This window comes from Rhagoletis zephyria, unplaced genomic scaffold (assembly GCF_001687245.7).
Source record: "Rhagoletis zephyria isolate East Lansing unplaced genomic scaffold, Rhagoletis_zephyria_1.1 Rzeph_scaffold_04988, whole genome shotgun sequence".
Classification (NCBI taxonomy): Eukaryota; Metazoa; Arthropoda; class Insecta; order Diptera; family Tephritidae; genus Rhagoletis; species Rhagoletis zephyria.
The window spans coordinates 25138-45895 of record NW_016162071.1 but is presented as its reverse complement, the minus strand read 5'-3'; the positions used below and the strand labels follow the sequence as shown (position 1 = coordinate 45895).

General features: G+C 35.2%; 1 protein-coding gene across 1 annotated transcript; it reads right to left on the bottom strand.

Moving 5' to 3' along the window:
• Window positions 1-505: 505 nt before the first annotated feature.
• Window positions 506-18718, bottom strand: OtopLb (Otopetrin-like b). Its single transcript, XM_017627003.1, has 8 exons — window positions 18573-18718; window positions 7669-7766; window positions 7239-7620; window positions 6930-7046; window positions 4949-5166; window positions 1632-2558; window positions 1372-1548; window positions 506-897 (listed from the first exon to the last, which is right to left on the bottom strand). The coding sequence occupies exons 1-8, from the start codon at window positions 18716-18718 to the stop codon at window positions 557-559; spliced, it is 2406 nt and encodes an 801-aa protein (XP_017482492.1). The 3' UTR covers window positions 506-556.
• Between the last annotated feature and the right edge of the window lie 2040 nt (window positions 18719-20758).

Sequence of the window (20758 nt, the reverse complement as noted above, 5' to 3'; positions counted from 1 at the left end):
TGCTCGGGTAAAACCCGAGTCATTCCAATACGTAGGAATGTCGTCTTATCCGTCTTAAAATTCGCCTTCGCATTTAAATTCGTAGCCGTATTGGAATTCGTAATCGACTTCATATTCGTTTTTGTGTATTCATATTCGACTTCCTATTTAATTTTGTATTCGAATTCTTATTCCTTTTCCTTGAATTCCTATCCGACTTCGTATTCGACTGCGTGGTTAAAGTATCACAAAAAAAAAATATATATTTAACTTTTTCCAAAACAAGCAGAAGTTCAGAGTGCAAATTTTTTTTCTAATTTTGTATATTTTATTACCAAAAGAACACAAAGTTTTAAAAAGGAATACTGCGAAAAATTGGTGCTTTTCGTGATTCTACAATACTATAAAAAAAAATTGTGAATTTTGGTTAATATGTAATAAAACACTTATAAATAATTATATATTAATGCATATACATAAATATATCCTAAATTTATTTTAAAATTAACCATATTACAATAAGAAGTTCGTATTGGCGAATGAATGTCTTTGTAAAGTAATGCAAAAATTCGCATTTTCAATGCGCTTTGGCTTTGTAAGTGATTTTCCACACTTCGAAAAGACATATTGTTGAGTGGAAGCGATAAAATATAGCCAGTGGCATGGATATATGTGTAATGATGGTCCAACCCCAAACGCCAAAGAACACCAGATTTGTCTCTCGAAAAACTGCACGGCCTTTGATTAGAGTATTGATGAACCAAATTGCAATATTGGCCACTAGTAAGAAGGTGACGATTTCGCGACCCGGCTTGCGACGTGCCTGTTTAGAGCCCTTGCAACGTCTATGGCTAGCGTGCAGGATGAACATTGTCTGCAGCGAAGTCTCCGCCAAACTCAGGATCTCAGCAACCATGCCTTTAAGTTAAAAAGAAAAAAAATATTGGGAAAATAATATTTCAAGGCAGACATGTACATACGTATCGACGGCTGAGTGGAAGATCGACCTATCTGGGTAGCCGGTTCGAAAACGCCCTATCTCAGAAAACTTTTCGAGAACGCCCTATTTCAGAATTGGGTTGCAGAATGGTCTACCTTAGAATTTGATTGAAGAACGTCCTATTTCAGAATTCGGCTCAAAAAAACCATATATCAACAAATTTTCAATATATTTTCAGTAGAGAGAGGTCGTTTTTGAACCAAATTCTGAGATAGGGCGTTCTTCAAACAATAGGGCGCTGTTCAATCAAATTTTGAAAGAGGACGTTCTTGGACCGAATTTTGAAGTAGGTGTTCTTAATAAGTTGTTTGAGATAGGGCGTTTTCGAAACGGTAGATCTTCCACTCATCCGTCGACGTGTACTCGTAGATCCGTTTAAATGTCTTGCATACCTTCGATTCTATCCGTCACCGCATCCCATTTGGAGAAATAACTGCCCAATATGCTGAACATGCCATAAAGGTAGACGCCAGTTTGAGCCACAATTAACAAATGATTGTCCAGCTCCATAGAATGGTGATCGTCACTGGAGTTTTGTACGTATCTCAGGTCACGTATCAGGATCATACCTACATACATACACATAATTTGAGTATTCAAATGTCCTAAATATGTAAATCTCTTGAATCACCGCAAGCTTATACCATCTTACCTGTAATTATGGCTGTAATACAAATGAAGTGTGTAATGGTTTCCCAAATGGTGACTTCTTGCGTAGCGATCATTTCATAGCCCGGTTGTGTGTACAACACAAAGTACATAATCATTGCTATAATAGTCATCACGATCATGAGTATGCCGAAGAAGAGTCCCTTGTGCGACTGCGAACAATCAACAGAAAAATGATGCGCGGGCTTTTGATGTGTCGGCTTAACAGAGCTCTTACGCGATCGATCTATATCTGAAATGGAGCGTACAGTCTTCCACATCTCATAGAGTATCACAGCGCAAATGAGTGAGTATTCGATAGTGCAAGGAAATAGGAATGGTGCTACCTCTTGCACCAAAGCACCCATAATGTTGGTACGCGTGCAACCGACAGTCACCTGCCCTGTAGAATTGATAAGCGCATTTTGTATAGTAGTTGCGGTGGTCATGTTTACGCTTTTCGTGGTGTGCGGCGTAATTTGTAGAGATTCATTGACGGCACTCCAATCTATACCGCCATGTGGGCCGGAAGTGAATATTGGATCGGTTTTTTCGTTATCATGTTGACTAATGTGATAGATCTCGTGTTTGGTTTCCTCCACCAAGACGTACAGCCACTCGCATAGATTTGTGGCAACCATATGCATTAAGCCAAAACGGCAGGTGACCTTATGACGTGCCATATCCAAGTATGTTGTGTTGAGGAATATAAATTGTATCTGTACGATGGCGAGTAGCATACGTAAAATTGGTGTTATTGCGATAAAAATATCCGCACAACCGGGTTTGCCGTTCAATTCGAAGTACTGGCCGAACTCTAGACCCGAGTAAACCATAGTGCCGATGGCAAAAGAAATAGCGCCGACACGAAGATAAAAACTGCCAAAATGAGTGACTTTGTGTTTCAAATGAACATTATTGTTCGTCTCGTCTGGGGGAGGGGATTTAAGATAAAAATTTCATAAAAATATAATAGTTAGTTAAATAATTTACAAAGATATATACGTAGGTAACACTTATTAAAAAAAAAATTTAGAGGAGGGAGCCGATCATCCAGCTACCGCGGCCGAGCATGATCTATTGTAAAAGACCTATATTTGGGCACACGCTATACACGCTAGACCTATATTTGATCCACTTAATGATAAGCAATGTCAAGATGTCCCTTGGCTGAATGCCCTTCAAATCATGTGCTCCTAGGTAGGAAGATCCCAGGAGACGAAAGAGCTTTGCAGTGTCACATAATGTCCTCTGCTATCTCCTGTTGTTCTGCCAGAGATAAAAAATCACAGGTTTGACAAGCGTTACATTACTCTCTAATGACCAGTATTAAAGTCTCAAATAATTCCTACTTCATATCTATTAAGGTAAAGAAGTGCCTTGGGTTTTCTTGTTGATATATGCGAGACTAAGGGCCTAGCATATCTGTTGTTACCTTCCGTACTCGTGTAGTAATATTGCGCTTCCGCTTTCATCCAGAAATAATAATTCTTACTGACTGAGATAGCTCCATTTCGGACCGATGAAGGGCCCTCCAACTATGAATCCCTGGCTAGGATCTAGTTAATTTCATTGCGCATTGTGTTGCGCTATATGTTACTGAAAAGGAGCCTTCTGGATTGTATGCTACAGACTCCTGCTTCGACACTAAATGTGGCTATCCCTCCAGGGTTTTGGTCATTTGTTGTACCAACTTGTTGTGTTAGGGAGAAAGACTTGAAGATATGTGTTAAGCTAACTTCGGAAGGCACAGGTCCACTAAGTTAATGCACAGTTCTTCTTCAGAGGAGTTCGTCTACTACGATGGACCATAATAGAGGAAAGTTCACTCCCCTCTGCGGTCATGATTTCGTAGTTAGGAATCTAGCCCATTCAAGTGCTATAGTGGATATAATGGTTCTGCTATTCAGCGACATGTGGTAAAATTAATCCCTTCATGCCGGACGTAGTTGTCTATACAGCAACATGAAACCTGCGGTCCTCACTTTGTTCTCCATTCATTTCTTAATTTTTTTTTTCGAGGCTCTGAAGAAAATGGATGGTAGATCTTCATGGAGGATTGTCATATTGGTTTTATGCAAACAGTTTCCTGTAAGAAAACTATTCCTGATATGTCTATATATCGTTCTTTGCATGGATTTTAGCAGAAACGATCTAGTAAGACTGATGGGTCAGTACAACTTTGGCTGGTCTACTGATTTTTTCCTCATATTCTGCGGTACAAACTCCACTCAAAGCACGCCCGAAAATACGATATCAAAAAGGGTAGCAGATGAGGAAGTACCTTTGAAGATGAGCTGTAATGATGCCATCTGCTCCAGGTGCTTTGAAGGACGCTTATCCTCTCCACATGAAACAGTGCTCTGTGGTAAGCAACCGCGGCTAGCAATATAAGAGATGCTTTGCGAGATCCGCCTGGTCGTTTCAGGAGCCATAGGTCGTTAGTGAGTGTTGTTGCAATGATTCTGGTTATTTTTTTAAGGTCCTTGATTCATGTAAAGAAATGATTCCATATGTATCTTTTTGCACATCTAATCTTCGTATTTTCCTCAGTGAGGGCATGTTTGTGCGTCTCCTATTCACCTTTCTTCTTTTAGCTTTGTTAAGGTGACATTCATCGTTTAGATATATCAGTTCGAAAGCTATTTCAGTCTTCTTTCATTTGATACCAAATTTGTTTAATTTTGATAAGCGATTTGTTTATTATTACGAAAGGACTTTTATTTCGGCCTTTAAGAGGTGTTTGGATCAAAGGAATACTTATCAATTTCTTTTACGAAATTTCTTTTTTAAAGCATCGAAAAAAATAACTGTTATTTTCGGTCCCTGAAAAGTTCATTTCCACCAAGTCTTCACTGCAATTTAAGCCTATGAGAAAAACGAGATTATGACTCGAATGGGGTAGTTGCTCACATTAAGTAAGAAAGAAAAAAAGCAAAAAGTAAGAAATAAACTTTGCCGATCACCCCTTGTTAAAAATTCTGGGAACCCACCTGAACTCTTAACTGCAGGTAATCTTTTGGTGGAAATATGTTATATGAATTTGAATTTTACTACACGAGGGTTGCTCACTTTATAGGCATACGTGCATGCATTGCTTTTTAAAACTTTTCTAAAAAAATCTTAAGCAAAGTCCATAACGAAGATCGTGGTCACTGCATTTCTAAACTTTCTATAAATCTCTTACAGACGTGGGCAACGTTAAAGCCTTCCCTGGTTATCACTCTTTTAAGCTTAATAGAAAGCCGTATCTGGCGGCCAACTCTGGCGTACAGCGATCTACTCGTATCAATTCCAAAAATACATATAAACTTTACTTACGAAAATTTTTCAGCGCATTAAAAAGCGTACGATTGCGCAGCGTGGTCGCATATAGGAAAGCAACAAAAAGTATGCTTCCCGCATACAAGTAAACATAGAATCCTTGATACACATAGTTGGGTATCTGATGTGAGATCACTTCTGTGATGGGTAAACAAACGCCCATTAAAACTAGAATTTTACAATAAAAAGCCGAAAGAGCAGAACTCAATGCATCACTGAAAAAGAAAACAAATTATTATTCCCAAAATTAGGTAAAGACAAAATACATATAGGAGCAGCATGAAGGAAAGAACGCGTTGGTGCAATCGATATACAGAGAAATGCACTTCACTTACGATTTGAAGATAGGTTAGTGAAACTCCCTCTAGTGGCCGAGAGAACTTTATATTGGAAATAGTACTGAAAAAAAACAAAACCCTGTGGAATCTGATACTGACCACTGTCTTTTCCTTTAAGGCAATTCGCCGTCCAGCGTTTCATTCGCTAAGTGTGAGGGTATGCTTCAATTGTGACTAGTAGCGTGGAATCACAAAAGTTGTTAATGGCCTTTTACAAATCCAGCGCTACTAGGACAGCTTTTTCACAGGGGCAGTTCCGGTTTAGGCCATCCAAAATATACACCAGACTTAGCCCCCAGCGATTCTTTTCTGTTTCCAAACCCAAAAAATGACTGGACGGTAAGAGATTTAGGACGAATAAAGAAGTCATCTCTGAAACAAATACTAATTTTGAGGATCTTGAAAACCCTTTTGGGAAGGAATTAAAAAATTGGAAAAATGCTTGACTTCATGTAAAGAGCTAAAGAGAAAGAATACTCTTTTTAGCCTAAAAATACACATGTCTTTTATTCAAAAAGTCACAGACTTGATGTACGGAAGTAGTAAAGCCTGAAGTGAAAAGGGGAGCTATTGGTCGATATGACTTCCTTTGTTGGAAGGCTTCCTGGGTTTTTGGTAGTGCGACCACTCTTCCAGACTTTCAAATGCTGCGGATGATGAGAGTGGCTAACAAGTTAGTAACCACCTCAACTACCGTTTGACCAAAGCTAATAAACAAAAAGAGCCCGTAAAAAGCTACGATCAGCTGCTGGTATAGCAGCTGCAGCCGGGAAATGGGGTGGCTAACCACTAGACTACCGATACGTAGGAAGCGTGCCGCTAAAGCGATCCCCACCATACGGAACTGATGTTTGCCAACATGGACGTCTTATGGTGTTGGGAGAGCGATGCAGTTGTTATCGATAACTCCCACAAAGCTGCCCCGATTAGATAACTCGTTTAAAGTTTAGGTCAGTAGTTGCGGTGGTACGCGAAAGCAAAGTCGGCCGGGATATCGACTGAAATATATTTTTATTTTTTATACTCTTATATTTCTTTATATAAAAAATGTTTTCACCAACCCCTTTACCGATTGCTCCTCAGCGCTTCCTTAACCTCATTAACCTATTTTCTCTTTTCAACTAAATCAATTAGTCTGTTCCAATAGCAGTCCGGTTTACAGGATTTAGTCAGAACTTACAGGAAGTCGTTCCTATTGACATAAAACCTGTAAGTGGGAACACATTTGAGAGAGTAACTGAGCAACTGTTCCTAGTCAGAAGTTACAGGATTTAGTCCGGAGTTTTTTTTCCTGTAAGTTCATGAAAAGTGTCAAACGATCAGCTGATTTACATGTGCAAACAAAAACAGAAAGCGGTGAAAACAAAAACCTTATATTTGTTAAAAAATGGAAGTAAACACCGAAATATTTGAATATATATAGATTTTAATAATTATTTAGTGATATTTCAACCAAATCAGTGTAGTACCAATGACATGTAAACAAACCGTCTGACGTTTTTACAGGAAATAGTGCTTTTTGCGTTCCTATGCACTTCTGCATCTGTTCTCCTTTTACTCTCATTTGAGAGAGTAAAATTGTAGTTTGACAGTTCCACAGGTTTTAGTCCGAAGTTCAAAGGAACAGACTATATACTTACTTGCCCTTGCGACGGTTTTTGTCCTTAAACTGTTTCGCGGCAAACTGCTGATTCTCTGCATCTCCGTGCGTATTGATGGTGACCATGGAACCGGCTGCGGTATCCGCAAGTGACCGACTGTTGTTGCGCAGCGAGATCCGGCGTAAAGGCGGCAAGAAAGCAATGAAATAATAAAAACAATAAGAAATATAAGAAAGCTTCGCCAAAATACATAAATACATACAAGTAATTTAGTATATTTAATTTGAACAGAAAAAACAAAAATTGTTAAAAAAAAAACATGCCGCGCATGCTTGAACCTGTATCTACCCGTAAGGACTCTTCGATGTATGTCCATTGATCTCCTTTTTGCCACGAAAGAGCGTTGACGTTCGACGCGTCAATATATCCTGCAGCAGCAACGATGGCCGTCGTGATACTTGTAATGTTTGCACGCTCGTGCTGTTGCTATTCAACATTGCATTCTTTTCGCCTCTCTCTGAATCTTTGCCATTACTCGACTGAGGAATGGTCGGCAGCAAAGCTTGTCGTGCATTACCGGTGCTTATAAGCTCCAGATTTGTTTGTGAACGCACTAGCGGTGAGATGGGATGTGCCATAATGGGCACGTTATGATAGCCGCACTGATCACAGGGTGTACGTGCGAGGCGTTTCGCGTGTACGGATTGATTGTAGGACGGTGTATTTGAACCTGTTACCGAGAGTAACTCTAGGCCGGTTGTTGTCTCTGGAATACTGCTGCTAGGGGTTATTTGTAGTCTTGGTATGGAAGCTGATCTGGGTTTTATGTCGATTGTTTTGTAAAAATAATCACTGTTGTTGGAGGTTTTATTTTTGCTACGCGTAAAATAAATAAAAATGCGTTAAGTGTGGAGAATTGAGTTGAAATAGGATCTGTGAGCACGTGGGTGGTGTGTGACTGTGCTAGGCGATGGTTTCGATTTGCGATAGGTCGAATAGATTTTGGGGTGTAAAGTTAAAGCAAAGGCTTTGATTAGCAGTTAAATGCAGAAAAATTAGCAAAAATAGAAATTTCCAAGTGTGTGCGTTTTTGAAATTTTATGTATATTTGTATGTATGTAGGTATTATGCCGCATTTCCACTAGGCATTGAAATGACAAGAAATTGGAGGCATTTAAAAAATGCCATGCGGAAATGAGTTTAATGACAATTTTTTTAAAGTAATGACAAGAATATTTTTTAATGCCCAAGTTTGTCATTAAAATTTCTGCCTTCTAATAATGCTGGATTTCCACTAGGCTTTAAATGGCGAAAATGATAAATGACAAAGTTGGGCCTTGAAAAATGTTCGTGTCATTACGTTAAAAGAATTTTCATTAAGTTTATTTCGATATGGGATTTTTTTTTAAATGGCATATATTTTTTGTCATTTCAATGTCTAGTTGAAATTCGGAATTAGACTGTGTCAAATAAAATGACTGTTATTTTTCGGTGCCATATGAAAGTTTCGTTGTCGATCACAAAATTTTTCAGTTGGCGCTCGCAAAAATAAGAATTTTCAATGAGAAATATTTTTTGGGCTACTTTTTTTATAAACAATTAAATCTAACAAATAAATAGAAGCACCGTGTAGCCCATTCAATTCTAGTATGATAAAGCGCAAGTTTGAAGTAGCTGGGATTTACTGGTGATTTTTGTAATTTTTTTACGGTGTCAGTCTTTTTCTTCCATACATAAATTTGTTTTATATGGAAGAAAAAATTACCAAAAATCAACGGTAAATCCTAGCTACTTCAAATGTATTTAAAGTGTGATAATTATAATAGCGGACAAAATTTTTTCTCATTGAAAACTCCTATTTTCGCGAAGATAGAGGACTGAAATTTTGCATTTTTTTTTATTTTTGATCAAAAGCGAAATTTACAAATGAGGCTGATAAAATAGTCGTTTTATTTTTGAACAGTCTAGTAGGTGTGTAGGACTTTGCTAATTTATGTGACACCTTTTTTATCCCACACTCAACACACAAAACCGTTGACTTTAAAATTTCAAGTTAAACTGGCAATGAACTGAAAGTATTCCGCTCAAGGGTCAGTAATTGCGAACAAACAAATTATGTACGTTCGTACATATCATGGCTTTTAGTTTTGGTTTTAAAATTTTGCAACTTAATTAACTATTGCCTAAACTGATAACAAGATTGATGATAGGTGGCACCGTATGTCAGTGAAAGCCTGATTGATTTCATCAAATTCGAAATTACTGGTATTTACATACATACATGCGCATTAATTCCATGTACTATGTACAAACATACATTAAACCGTATCACCTTTGGAGCAAAAAAAAAAAATTCACCGTACACCCCTGAATCGTTAAGTATTTTTATAAATCAAATTTGTATTTTACCGAACCTAAAGGTTAACTTTTTACATTTTTCGGAGGCACGCGTGAGAAAAAAAATTACTTCCTCAAAACAAAAACATCGATAAATCATACTTTTTGTAAGTACTAGCTGTAAATGCCGAAGATATGACGAAAAATGTGAAAAGGCGACCACTACGTTCGGAAAAAATCTAAATTGCCTTCGAATCGAAATACTTTCTCAGCAAAAGTTTAATGGGTTTTGGCGTGCTTCAATTTACAGACATTAGGGTGGTGGGGGCTGAGATCTGATGTGTAAACACCAGAACGGGGTATTTCAGGTCAATGGACTTTGGAACACGAAAATCATCTATGTAGCACACTTTAATATCCAACGTTAAGTACCGAAGTTGTAACAAAAAATTTAAAGATACGACCGCTATGTTCGGCCAAAATAAAAATTGTTTTCGAAATTGTTTTCTAAAAATACTTTAGACTCAGGTATGTACGGCGAACTTTTTTTTCTGGTACGGTCTAATGTATGTACATATGTATACTCGCACATGTATTATTTTCGTTATTGTTATCATAAGTAGTTCTTTGCATAACAAGTTTTTGGTGCAAAAATAAAGTAAACTCAACGAAAATGGTGCCTTCCGTTCGTTTTTTTAGTCTAAAATTTTTTCATGTTTCTGTTTAGTTACATTTCAATATCACAAACAATATACTAAATGCTAACAAATAATTTGAAAAGAGTAAAAATCAAATATCTTTATATGTATCCAGCAAGTGTTTTGGTATGAAGAATTTTCCCAGACATTTCGTCTAGACGGGATTAAAAATATGTCATGCACAAATAATCGCTTGTCGCATATTTATTTGTCTTATCTTATCTTATTCTCAGAGAGCGATTAATTTGCAGAGACTTCGATTTCATTTTTAGATAGATTTTTATAAATTCTTCTTTGATTTCAAAAAAAAAGTTCTCATCAACAATTACAGGGTGCGAAACTGAAAATCGGTTGGTAATAAATCTAGTCACATGCTTTTAAGTGCACAAAGGGTACGCAAAACCGGTTCGGTCCCGTTCATCGTATTAAGACGAAAACATATCGTTTTGTAGAAGAAAATATATCAAAATAGATAAGTAATTGCGGTGGAAAGTACTACGATGCAACTAATCATTTTCCCATAATCGATTGGTAAATTACTTAAATGATAGTCCGATTGTTAATTAAACGTATGACATTTCGTTGCTCATACGCCATGGTTTCATGTGTCCGAACAAATTTAATAAGAAAACGGTAATAGATAACACCGGCACACAAAAAAAAAGTGATGTAGGCTTTTAACAAAACCCACCTACCGACACGTATTTCGACCCGCTGAATTCGAATCTGAGGTCCGTTCGACTCTCACACCATCAAAATTTCGAGTAAATTGAGAAAATTGCGAATTTTTTGCCGTTCTATAAATTTCTGTGCATTAAAAAATTTAGGTAGCAAAAAAAGTATTTTTTGTATAGATGCAGCATTTTGGAATAACGGCAGTATCCATTTTTGGAATCCAAAACAAGTATTATACTGCAGAAAAACGTATAGATACAAGCGCAATACATATTTATGTTTACACGCATACATACATGTACAATCACAAATATTTTGACTTTCTTTCATTTCGAATTGAATCCACATTACGACTATCTTGTATTAGCAATATATGCAGAAGTATTATATACATACATATATGATGTAGGTACATATGTATGCACATTAGGGTGCATCACTTACCGTACAAAAAAAAATCGGTACTGTTTCCCAACCGGAATTATAAAATCTATTATATTTTAAGAGTACCAACAAAATATTTCCGAAAAAATTTAAATTTACGTGGGCTAGATCCATTTGAAAATACCCCCAAAAGGTAAAATACTTTTGGTGGTATTTTTCGAAATATTTGGCCGAAGTCTTAAAATATAATAAGTTTCATAATTCCAGTCGAAAAAAACGCTGATTTTTTTTTTTGATGATGCATCCTAATGTACATTTATTTCCGTGATTAATCGACGCCTGAGTAGCATGCGGACATTTTTACATTTGCACGTATGTACAATACATCTGTAAAGTTGATGAGAGTGTCATTTAGCAGGAAATTACATGATAATTACAACTGTTTGCATACGGTAACACAAAACCGCGGCAAATACGTGGTACTTGAGCCTATTGTAACCGCAATGTAAACACACTACTATGTACATATGTATGTAAGTAACCTGGTAAACGCATGTGCATGTATTGGGGAAAAGGGTTGAAGAGATGTATGGTTCAACTACATAAAAGCTAACAAATTATGAGGAAGCGTGCCGAGCGTGTTAACAAATTAAGCGGTCAACTAATTGCTGCATGCTAATTTGGTCGTCTGGTTGGCTATTTAGTTGGCCAAATGGCTGATGGGCTGGGTGGTTCGAATAAAAACTAGGTATACCAACTTATTTAAGTGCAAATTTAATAGCTTTAACAAAACAAGCCACACTTTCTTAAGGTGTTTTTTTTTTCAAATTAAGTCTGGTTTAATAAAATTTCCGATTTTTTTTTTTGTTTGTCTCATTTTTGATTTAGCAGGTGGCTTCTAAGCTGGATATCTCTGGAAAATATGAAAAAAAAAGAAAAAAAGTTTTCCTCAACCCCGTAGTTTCTTGTGTGTTTGCAAACGTGTTGACGAAAAATTAATTTAATTTGTACTGTATTATAAATCACACTTTTGCGTTAATAGCTGTAGGAAATTTACATTATTACATAATGTCAGTTGTAAAACAATTAATTGCTGAAACCAACAAGAATTTCTTATGTCGGAATGCCCTCTACATACACTAGATATAATTACACAATGACATGTCGTTGCTTTAGAAAACTTTAAATACTTATACCAGAGTGGTGAAAAATCCATTAATTTTTTAATGTACACTCTAAAAAAATGTGTAGATTTCCTAGCTAAAAGGTAGGTTACTGATTTCCTACCTTATTATTCGCGAAATTACATGCTCGATTATTCAATGAATAGTTTGTTTAAATTTCGGACTTTTTAGAGTGTAATATAGCTGCTGTGATGTGCGTAAATTTACTACGAAAGTGTGTATAAGCTACAAAATACACATCTGCTGTTGGATTTCAACCGTAGAATTGTGTAAAGCCGCTAACAAAAAAGATTTTTACACACGAAAATGTGTAAACGAGAAAAATACATATTCATCGGGTAAATTTACCAACAAATTTTTAAAAATATACAAAAATATACTCGATTTATAGTCGTGTTTCTAAACAGATTTTTTAGAGTGTATAGCATTTTAATGTAAATGTAAAAAATTAATGCACCCATTTTTGAAATTTAATGAAAATGCGAATTTCAATGCATTAATTCCGAGGAAATAGTACTTATGATATATTTTTTTGCATTAACATTAAAATTTGTAAATGAATGCTATTGCAATCATTTATTGCATTAGAAGTATAACAAGCATTAAAAACCCATTAATTAATTTTATTTTGAATTAAAAATTCATTGTTGACGCTGAGGGTCGAATTTTGAGGTCAAAACAGAAAGTGGCGGAAGTTAAGGCTGGTTTTTCAGGTGCCGTGCAATAAAGCCATAGAAAATAACGCCATATGGCTTTATATCACTTCACATGGAGAAATAAGGCCACATGACTTTATTTCCATGGGGAAAGGGAAATAAAGCCATAAGGAACAATTTTAGATATGAGAAATAAAGCCATACGATCTTATTTCAATACAAAGAGTAAATGTTGTCAATTTTTGGCTCGCCTCCCCGGCAGTGCTCGCGCTCTGCGCCACGCGTCCCAACGACACATATATACATATGTGTGTACATATCTATGAGATTTTCTTTTAAATCTGTAAAGTGTGTATAAAATTGATAATGACAAAACCGAAAAGTACTCCACGTTGCAGATGCCATATAAGGAAAACTGAATTTTTACGATACATAAATAAAGTGGCAGCACTATACGCTATTTTGCATTTTCTCGTTTCAGTTCGGGAACATTGTTTACTAGTTTTTTTAATAACAAAAAAAACAATCTTTTGTTGTAAAATTGATGTACTTTTTGAAAAACTTTTTCAAATAATATATATTACTATGTAGTGTCTCAAAAGAGAATATTGGTGATTTAATGCATTTTTGAGCATGAAATTACTCATAGAAAAGAGCAATATTTCAAAAAAATGTTTTGTATTAACTTCTACATGGTTAGCAATATTAACTCACCATCTCCGAATTGTTAATACAGGGATAAAAATTCGCTGATTGGTACCCCTCCTGACAGTTTTGGACGTTTTTTTGTTTTGCAAGTTGTACCTTCACTTTATGTAAATATGCACACCAGCTGTGCACTAGGTTACACAAAAAATTACCAAAGGTGCAATAACGCCATAATGGCTTTATTTCATTTTCACGGTGAGAAATAAGACCATACGCAAATATATGGACTTATTTCTCAATGTAAAGTGAAATAAAGCCATATGGCTTTATTTCCTATGGCTTTATTGCACGGCATCACTTTTATTTTCATAAAACGTCCAAGAATGTGTACAAGAATTTTTCTAAAAATAAACATAAAAGAATGAAGCTGAAAAAACTATTAGTAATTATTTGAAGTCCTTCCAAAAGAGGATATTTATACATCACTAGAAAAAAATTGTTTTTAATAATGAAAACGAGCAAAATTACTAAAAACTTTAATGCATTGAAATTTATTTATTAGCATTAGTTTAGATAATTTAATGAAAATAAATTTCATTAGCATTATATTTTTTCAGAATTATTGCATTGAAATTTTTTCATTCATTTTTTACATTAGCATTATTGCGTTAATTACCATTGATGCATTAAAATATTACTGCATTTTTAACAACTCTGACTTATACATACATACATAGATCTGGTAGGCAACTGTTTCTTGATAATATCATTGCATTATTTTTTATCAGAAGATTGGACCTTAATGAAAGTTGGAGACGAAATTGGTCGCACATACCCAACCGAGTTGTAAGCTTTTGGAGTGAATTACACTAAGCTACAAAAATAGGAATTCACTTGAAACTTAACAAAGTGCAGATTAGTGCTAGGGTCAAATACAAGAAGAAATAAGGTTTTTTATCAGTGATGGGCATACTTAAATACTTTTATCTTTATAGTAACAAGGTGCCTAATTGGATACTAAATACCCATATTACAGGACAATTCTGGCTAAAGTAGTCAAAAGTCTTTCGATGTAAGAGTACAAAATTCTTAGGTAAACAGCTCTTTTTCTTAAGTAAAATTTTCTAATTTCTATAGTGTATACAACTGGTTTATCTTGGTTTGGCATTGGGCTTTCATTTTAAGAATGTTTTTCTAATTTTAATGCTAAATGGAAAGAATTGAAATGAATGGCACCGTTTTTGACACTTTTTTATCCTCATAGCTAAGGATAGTTGGCAGCCCTGTTCACCACTCCTGACGAAAAGCTACTTATGTATATATGTATATATCATTCAGCTCGCGTCGCTCTAACTGTCGCAATGGGCGAGTTAAAATTTTTTGAAAATTATTTCATTTGTTTCTTATTTTTTAATTGAATTTATTTCCTTATGCCATTTTAAGTTTCTTTTAATTTTTGCATTTTATTGTTTTGAAAAGAAAAATATATTTGTATTATATCATTTAATTTTCAGGATCTTATTTTATTTAATCTTTTTAAATTTACTTTTTGTTTATTTCTGTTTTATTTAGCTTTTATTGCTTTGAAATGAAAAATGTATTTGGGTAATTTCCAAACAAAGTGTACATGGCTGGTATTTTTATATATTTTTTTAAGATTGATGAATGAATTATAATTATCATTTGAAATCGTTTACTGACGTGAAAATTTGTGCAGAATACGAAATTGCTTTCAGGCTCTTCAAAAATTTTTCAGGGTATACCTCGTAAATAAATCAGTTTTCCATACAAATTAATTTTTATATTTTCCTTAATTTTACATTTTTGTAAAATATTTTTAAGAATCTCACTTTTTTTAAAGTAAGCTAAAGGAATAAATAAGTTTAGAAACTGTTAGAAAAAAGTTTACTAACTGATTGTACTGATTTTTAGCACTAAATGCATGACCATTCTCAAATTTGTGCGTATGAATGTACCGTTACTTAATCCATATCAATCTCGGTCATTAACCTACATACATATCTATGTATGTGTTAAACATCATCATTTGAATACACATCGTCGTTTAAACTACAAAACCGCGTATCGTCGTGCTGCAAAACCGCGTAATTGACATTTGTGGCAAAAAAGAGATTTGGTCACCAAGGAAGCTCTTGGCATCAAGCTCTTATCGATTTATACTAAAATATCGATATTTAGACATAAGAGGAAGAGATAACTAGGGATAAAAGAGAGAACCGTTTTGAAATAAGACTAGCTTTACTCGCACCTACAAAATCTTGGCGACTTCACATAAGAGGTTTTGAATTTTAATGATACGCGGTTTTGTACTTTAAACGACGATATATAAACATACCTCTTATGATAAGCTATCACCATTTGATAATTTTTTTTACAATTCTAAAATTGGAAGTAAACTCTAGTTCTCAAATGAAATTGTTTGTGTAAATAATTATCACATGTCTGGCCGGCCGGTTGGATAGGGGTAATGTTTGTACAACATTTACGAGCTGCAATTAATTTTAGATATTGGATAAGCTGAGTTAAAAAACGAACAGATTTTTAGTTATTATTAGTTTACATTTTAAAATGTTTAAACATGTGGTTTAAGTAAGTCTGTATGTATTGCAATATCTGTATTAGACAACTAATGTGGTAGTATTTAACTCTGGGAGGCTAATTGAGTTTTTATGCAACGCACAGCACACTTTTGTGACACATTTCAATCATTATAAAAGGCTTTAAGTAAAAATTTTGATAAAAACGGGTTTTCAAGACAATAAAATTTTCCGTGGTGTGCTATCCTCAGTTGATTCTAAAGCATAGACTTCCTAGCTTATTTGCACGTTAATATATAATTTTTGGGAGTTATTTTATGCCTTCTTTTTCTTAAGAAGATTATCTGGCACTGAAATATTATTTCTTGTCAAAAGAGATTAAAACCGTATATAATTAAACATTTGTAAAGCCACAGGATATTTAAATTTATATTTCGAATATAGGAGCAGTTATAAAATAATAGGTCTAAGGTGACTCCGAAAATCGCAAAAATTGCACCTTTTTCGTCCGAACTCCGTCCAACTGGTTTCTTTCTCATTTTCATTACGAATCAATTCCCGAAATATTTAAAGAACTCCTCCTGAAATATGGCTAACTCAGTGGCAAAGTAAAAGGGATGCAACTTCAAGTAACGCGCACACAATGGCTATCCAAACAAAAGTAGCGGAAAGAGGTTTAAAACGCATCAATATATCAAACCAATTATGAAGTCAGCACGTATCTGACGAGTTGTGAGTAGCATTTTTCCGGAAACACTTTCCACTTGGCCCTGAAAGAGTTAATACATACATATGTGTTGCTGTACCGACTCCCTAGCGTAATTCCGAACAAAAAACTCTTTATAATATTGTACAAATTTAATGTTTCGCGATCTAGAGACTCGAACCGGAACCCTTTCGAATGATAATACGCACCTCTCATTTAGGGCTGTTGGACTAGAGGTTTCAGCCATATTTGGCGGAGGCTTCTTGTAGAGGAAATTAAAAAAAAACTAAACTTTTATTTAAAAAATTGATGCGGTAAAGCAAAATCATTTTGAAGTTTGATTACCACAGGTGAATACGAACATTTGGACCTAATTTGATTGATATTTTAAAGTAGCCGTTTTCCTATTTGTATCTATTAGTAAAAAGTTGGCCAGCACTGTTGCGTTGATTTTTAATAATTTTTTTGGCTGACGTTGTTGTGCATTTTCTTCGTTCATTTCGTTTGTTTGGGAGAAAATGCCTAGCGCCGTCAGCAAAAAAAAATTATTAAAAATCAACGCGATTTTCTAGCGTCTTCAATTTAATGAGCTAAAAAACTGTATACCCAAAATTTTTCAAAAAATTCGAAATAAAAAAGTTTAAAATTTTTGGGTGCAAATGTTAAAGTTTGTTGAATTTTCATATTTTTTGTACGAAGTTGAAATGTGGTTTTATGTGGCGCTGGTTAAGTAAAGTGTTAAACTTGTATAAAGCATAAACATTAAATAAACAAAATTAAAAGAGCAAAAACTAGTCAAAATGTCACTTGACTTAATCAGCTGACCACAAGTGTATATCCTTTATACTTTTTTTACGTAATTTACGTATGGCAATAAGAAACTGATCTCACCATGGAGCGTCGCTCACTTCTTTGAACTTTTTTTGTTTTGGTTAAATTTCCTCTTTTCTGAAACGACGTTGGGTAGTGGCTACAGCTGATAAGTATATTTACATTATCTTTGATTTTATTCGCGAAAGCAGGCCATAATTCCTTGAAAACAGGGACTCGTCAAATTTTTCGAATGAAATAGTCTGATAAACACCCCAGAAATTGTTAACGACAATTTAATTAATTTCTATTTACACGCGAGGATCACACACTTACTGTGCTTGTTGAAATTAATCGAAAAAGTAATCAGAATGTACTTTCACATAAAAAGCTAGCCGTACTAGATTTCATTTTCTTTCTCTTGTTCACCAATTTGTTTTAAAATTTATCGGACTTCAAAACGAGGTTGAGGTTCGATGGTCCAAAGTGCAGATATGTATAAGTTCGGTTCTTGAAGAATAATAATTTGCTTACTTATTCAAGTGAAGCGTAGTGTACATTTTTACATATCTTCGAAGTGCGTAGAAAAGCAAGCTACATATACATACATTCACATATCCAACCATACATACATTGAACAATTTTTTTCGACTAACTAAAGAGAAAGATTAAGGAAAAATGAGGAAGAAATCGTGCTATACTGATGTTATGACGAATGTATATGAATTGCACAAGCATAGCTGCCATAATAGTTTCAAATGAGAACGAGCGTAAACAAATTTTTTTTTAAAAACTAATATTACTTCAACCTCTTTGGAAACATCGTGATTATTTTCTATTTACACTAGCACTTAAAAACGAAAACAAAGGAATCACAATTTTTTCTGGTAGTTTTCTGCAGCCGAAAACTGTAAATAATACGGCTACGTATTGAAAGCTTCCCAAATTCGCGAGCACAGCACAAAATAATACTTTGATTTTCAAATTGATTTTTTTTTCACTAATTCTCAATCAATTTAGACAAACTTTTGCACATATCCTGGCATTTCATTTTGATAGTGAACGCGCTGTTTCGGCTTCCACACAACAAATGGTGCAACAACAGCGGATACGGTACTGTCACTGCTACTCAGAGAGGATTGACGCGGCCGATAAAGATCGCTCAGTGACATGATCCGACGAAAGCTACAATCGAACTGAGTGCAAGTTAAGCAAAATTAACTGAAAACACAAACGTGATTATATATTTTTAACGCATTTTCGTCTTTTTCACACATCTCCATAAAATCCATTTGTACTACGAAAGCTAAAGAAACTCTCAACATCTTAGCTAAAAAACGATTACGAATACATATATCGGAGTGGAAGTAACTAATTTGCACATACTCAGTACGCTTTAATTACGCGAGCTATTAACACCTCTACACAATTTTATTATTGGCAATTTCGAATCAACTATTTGTGTAAATTATTTTCTTTTCTTCTTCTCTTTCTTCGTTTGTCTAAAGAGATTTATGGCAGGATACTTTGTGTGTTTACGTGGCGATTTTTTTCCCTATTGTTATCTATTGTATTGGAATGTTGCTGTTTCACAAATTTGCAAATGCCATTAGTAGTGGTAATTAAGTTTATTAATTCAGAAATTGGTGCTGTGGAGATTTTGGCGCGTCACACTTTAAAGTGGTTGAATTTTATTTTATTTATTTTTTTTGCTGTCGTAAATAAACATTTAACTGACTTGCTAAAGAGTAAGGCTTAGTTAAGTGTTTTATATACAAACATATTTTATATAATTGCATAATGTTTTTTTTTTTTGTCGGGCGGAACCTAAGTGTTGCTGATATTGGCGTCATAACAATGTTTGCAAATTTGCGGAAAATATAAACAATTAAATACTTTTGTAGTTTTTCGCCATGCGAATCTTTAGCTTTTATAATTTTCCAGACAGACCTTGAACTGAAGCACAACGAAAGCTCGTGGCTCTTTTCTCTACCCTTGGGTAGTGTTAATTTAATCCCGACCGATCATATGATTTCCTCGCAGAAATGATTTTAATATACATAAATCAGTGGATATTCGTTGCTTATTCACGCAAGAGAATGCAGGGAGTCAGTTGCTCTGATGAATTGGTGCTACACAGCAATAAGTAGTCAGACAGAAACTACTCTATGGCGATTTGGTGGAGTGGATTGCCGCAAACAAATTTTCACACCTCCGACTAATGGAGAACGTTCAGCCTCTCGCGGCATTCTGCACCACGAGAGCGTTGCAGTATACTCCAACGGCTGCTNACGAAGATTTTAGAAAGTGTCCCGACAATGTGCGTGTTGCAAACTAAAATAAAAAGTTTGAAATCTGATATCAAAAATTTCCATTCTCAAAACTAAAACAAATATTGTAGGTGCAAAACCTGGGTCAAAACGTTTTTAAAAGTAAAACGTTCTATACAAATTTGAAAACGAAAATTTCTCTGTGTAGAAAGTTTAACCTAAGCCTATTGACCTAATCGCTTCCGGGAGCTGAACTCCAGATGGGCAGTAAGATTAACTGACCACTGCAGCATATTTCAAGCAGACCTCTACTTTTGCTATGGCATGCAGGTTGGGCTAGAATTCGCTCAAAGACCGTACAGGCCCATTCTGATGCCCATGAATGAATTTTGACAGGCCTGTCTCGGCATGTGTTGATATCATTCCGATTTTCTGGTGAGCTCTAGTAAGTTCTCTAATGCAGTTTTCACTTTTAGCCCAAGTTCTCAAAGAAGTGTTCCACTAGAAATTTGAGCTACTTTCTTCGGAGTGCGGTGCGTCTTCCTCATCTCTAGAGCTTCTAAAGAATTCGTTTCATGGGGCTTCGAACCTGCCAGTCTATTGTGCCCTTAACTTATCACAACTCTGAATCCGGCCCCAGAGACTCTATGCATTTTAGAATGGGACAGGGCGTTATGTGCTCTTCACTTTGCCATAAATCTCCTAAGCACCTCTCTCTTCTTCGTGAAACGGTCTCACACTACAAGAGAAGGTGCAATGGCTTGACCAGATCTCCAGATTAAACCTGTGGCCCCTAACCCTGCAATGACCCGTCAAAATGCCTGAAATTATTCTTAGCCTCTCCCTGGGGAGGTTTATGAGTAGCCTGTATCTATTTAGATTGTTCCCCCCTAATAAGCTCTTGGCTTGACGAAGTCCTGTGATGCCTCGCAGTGTTCTCTT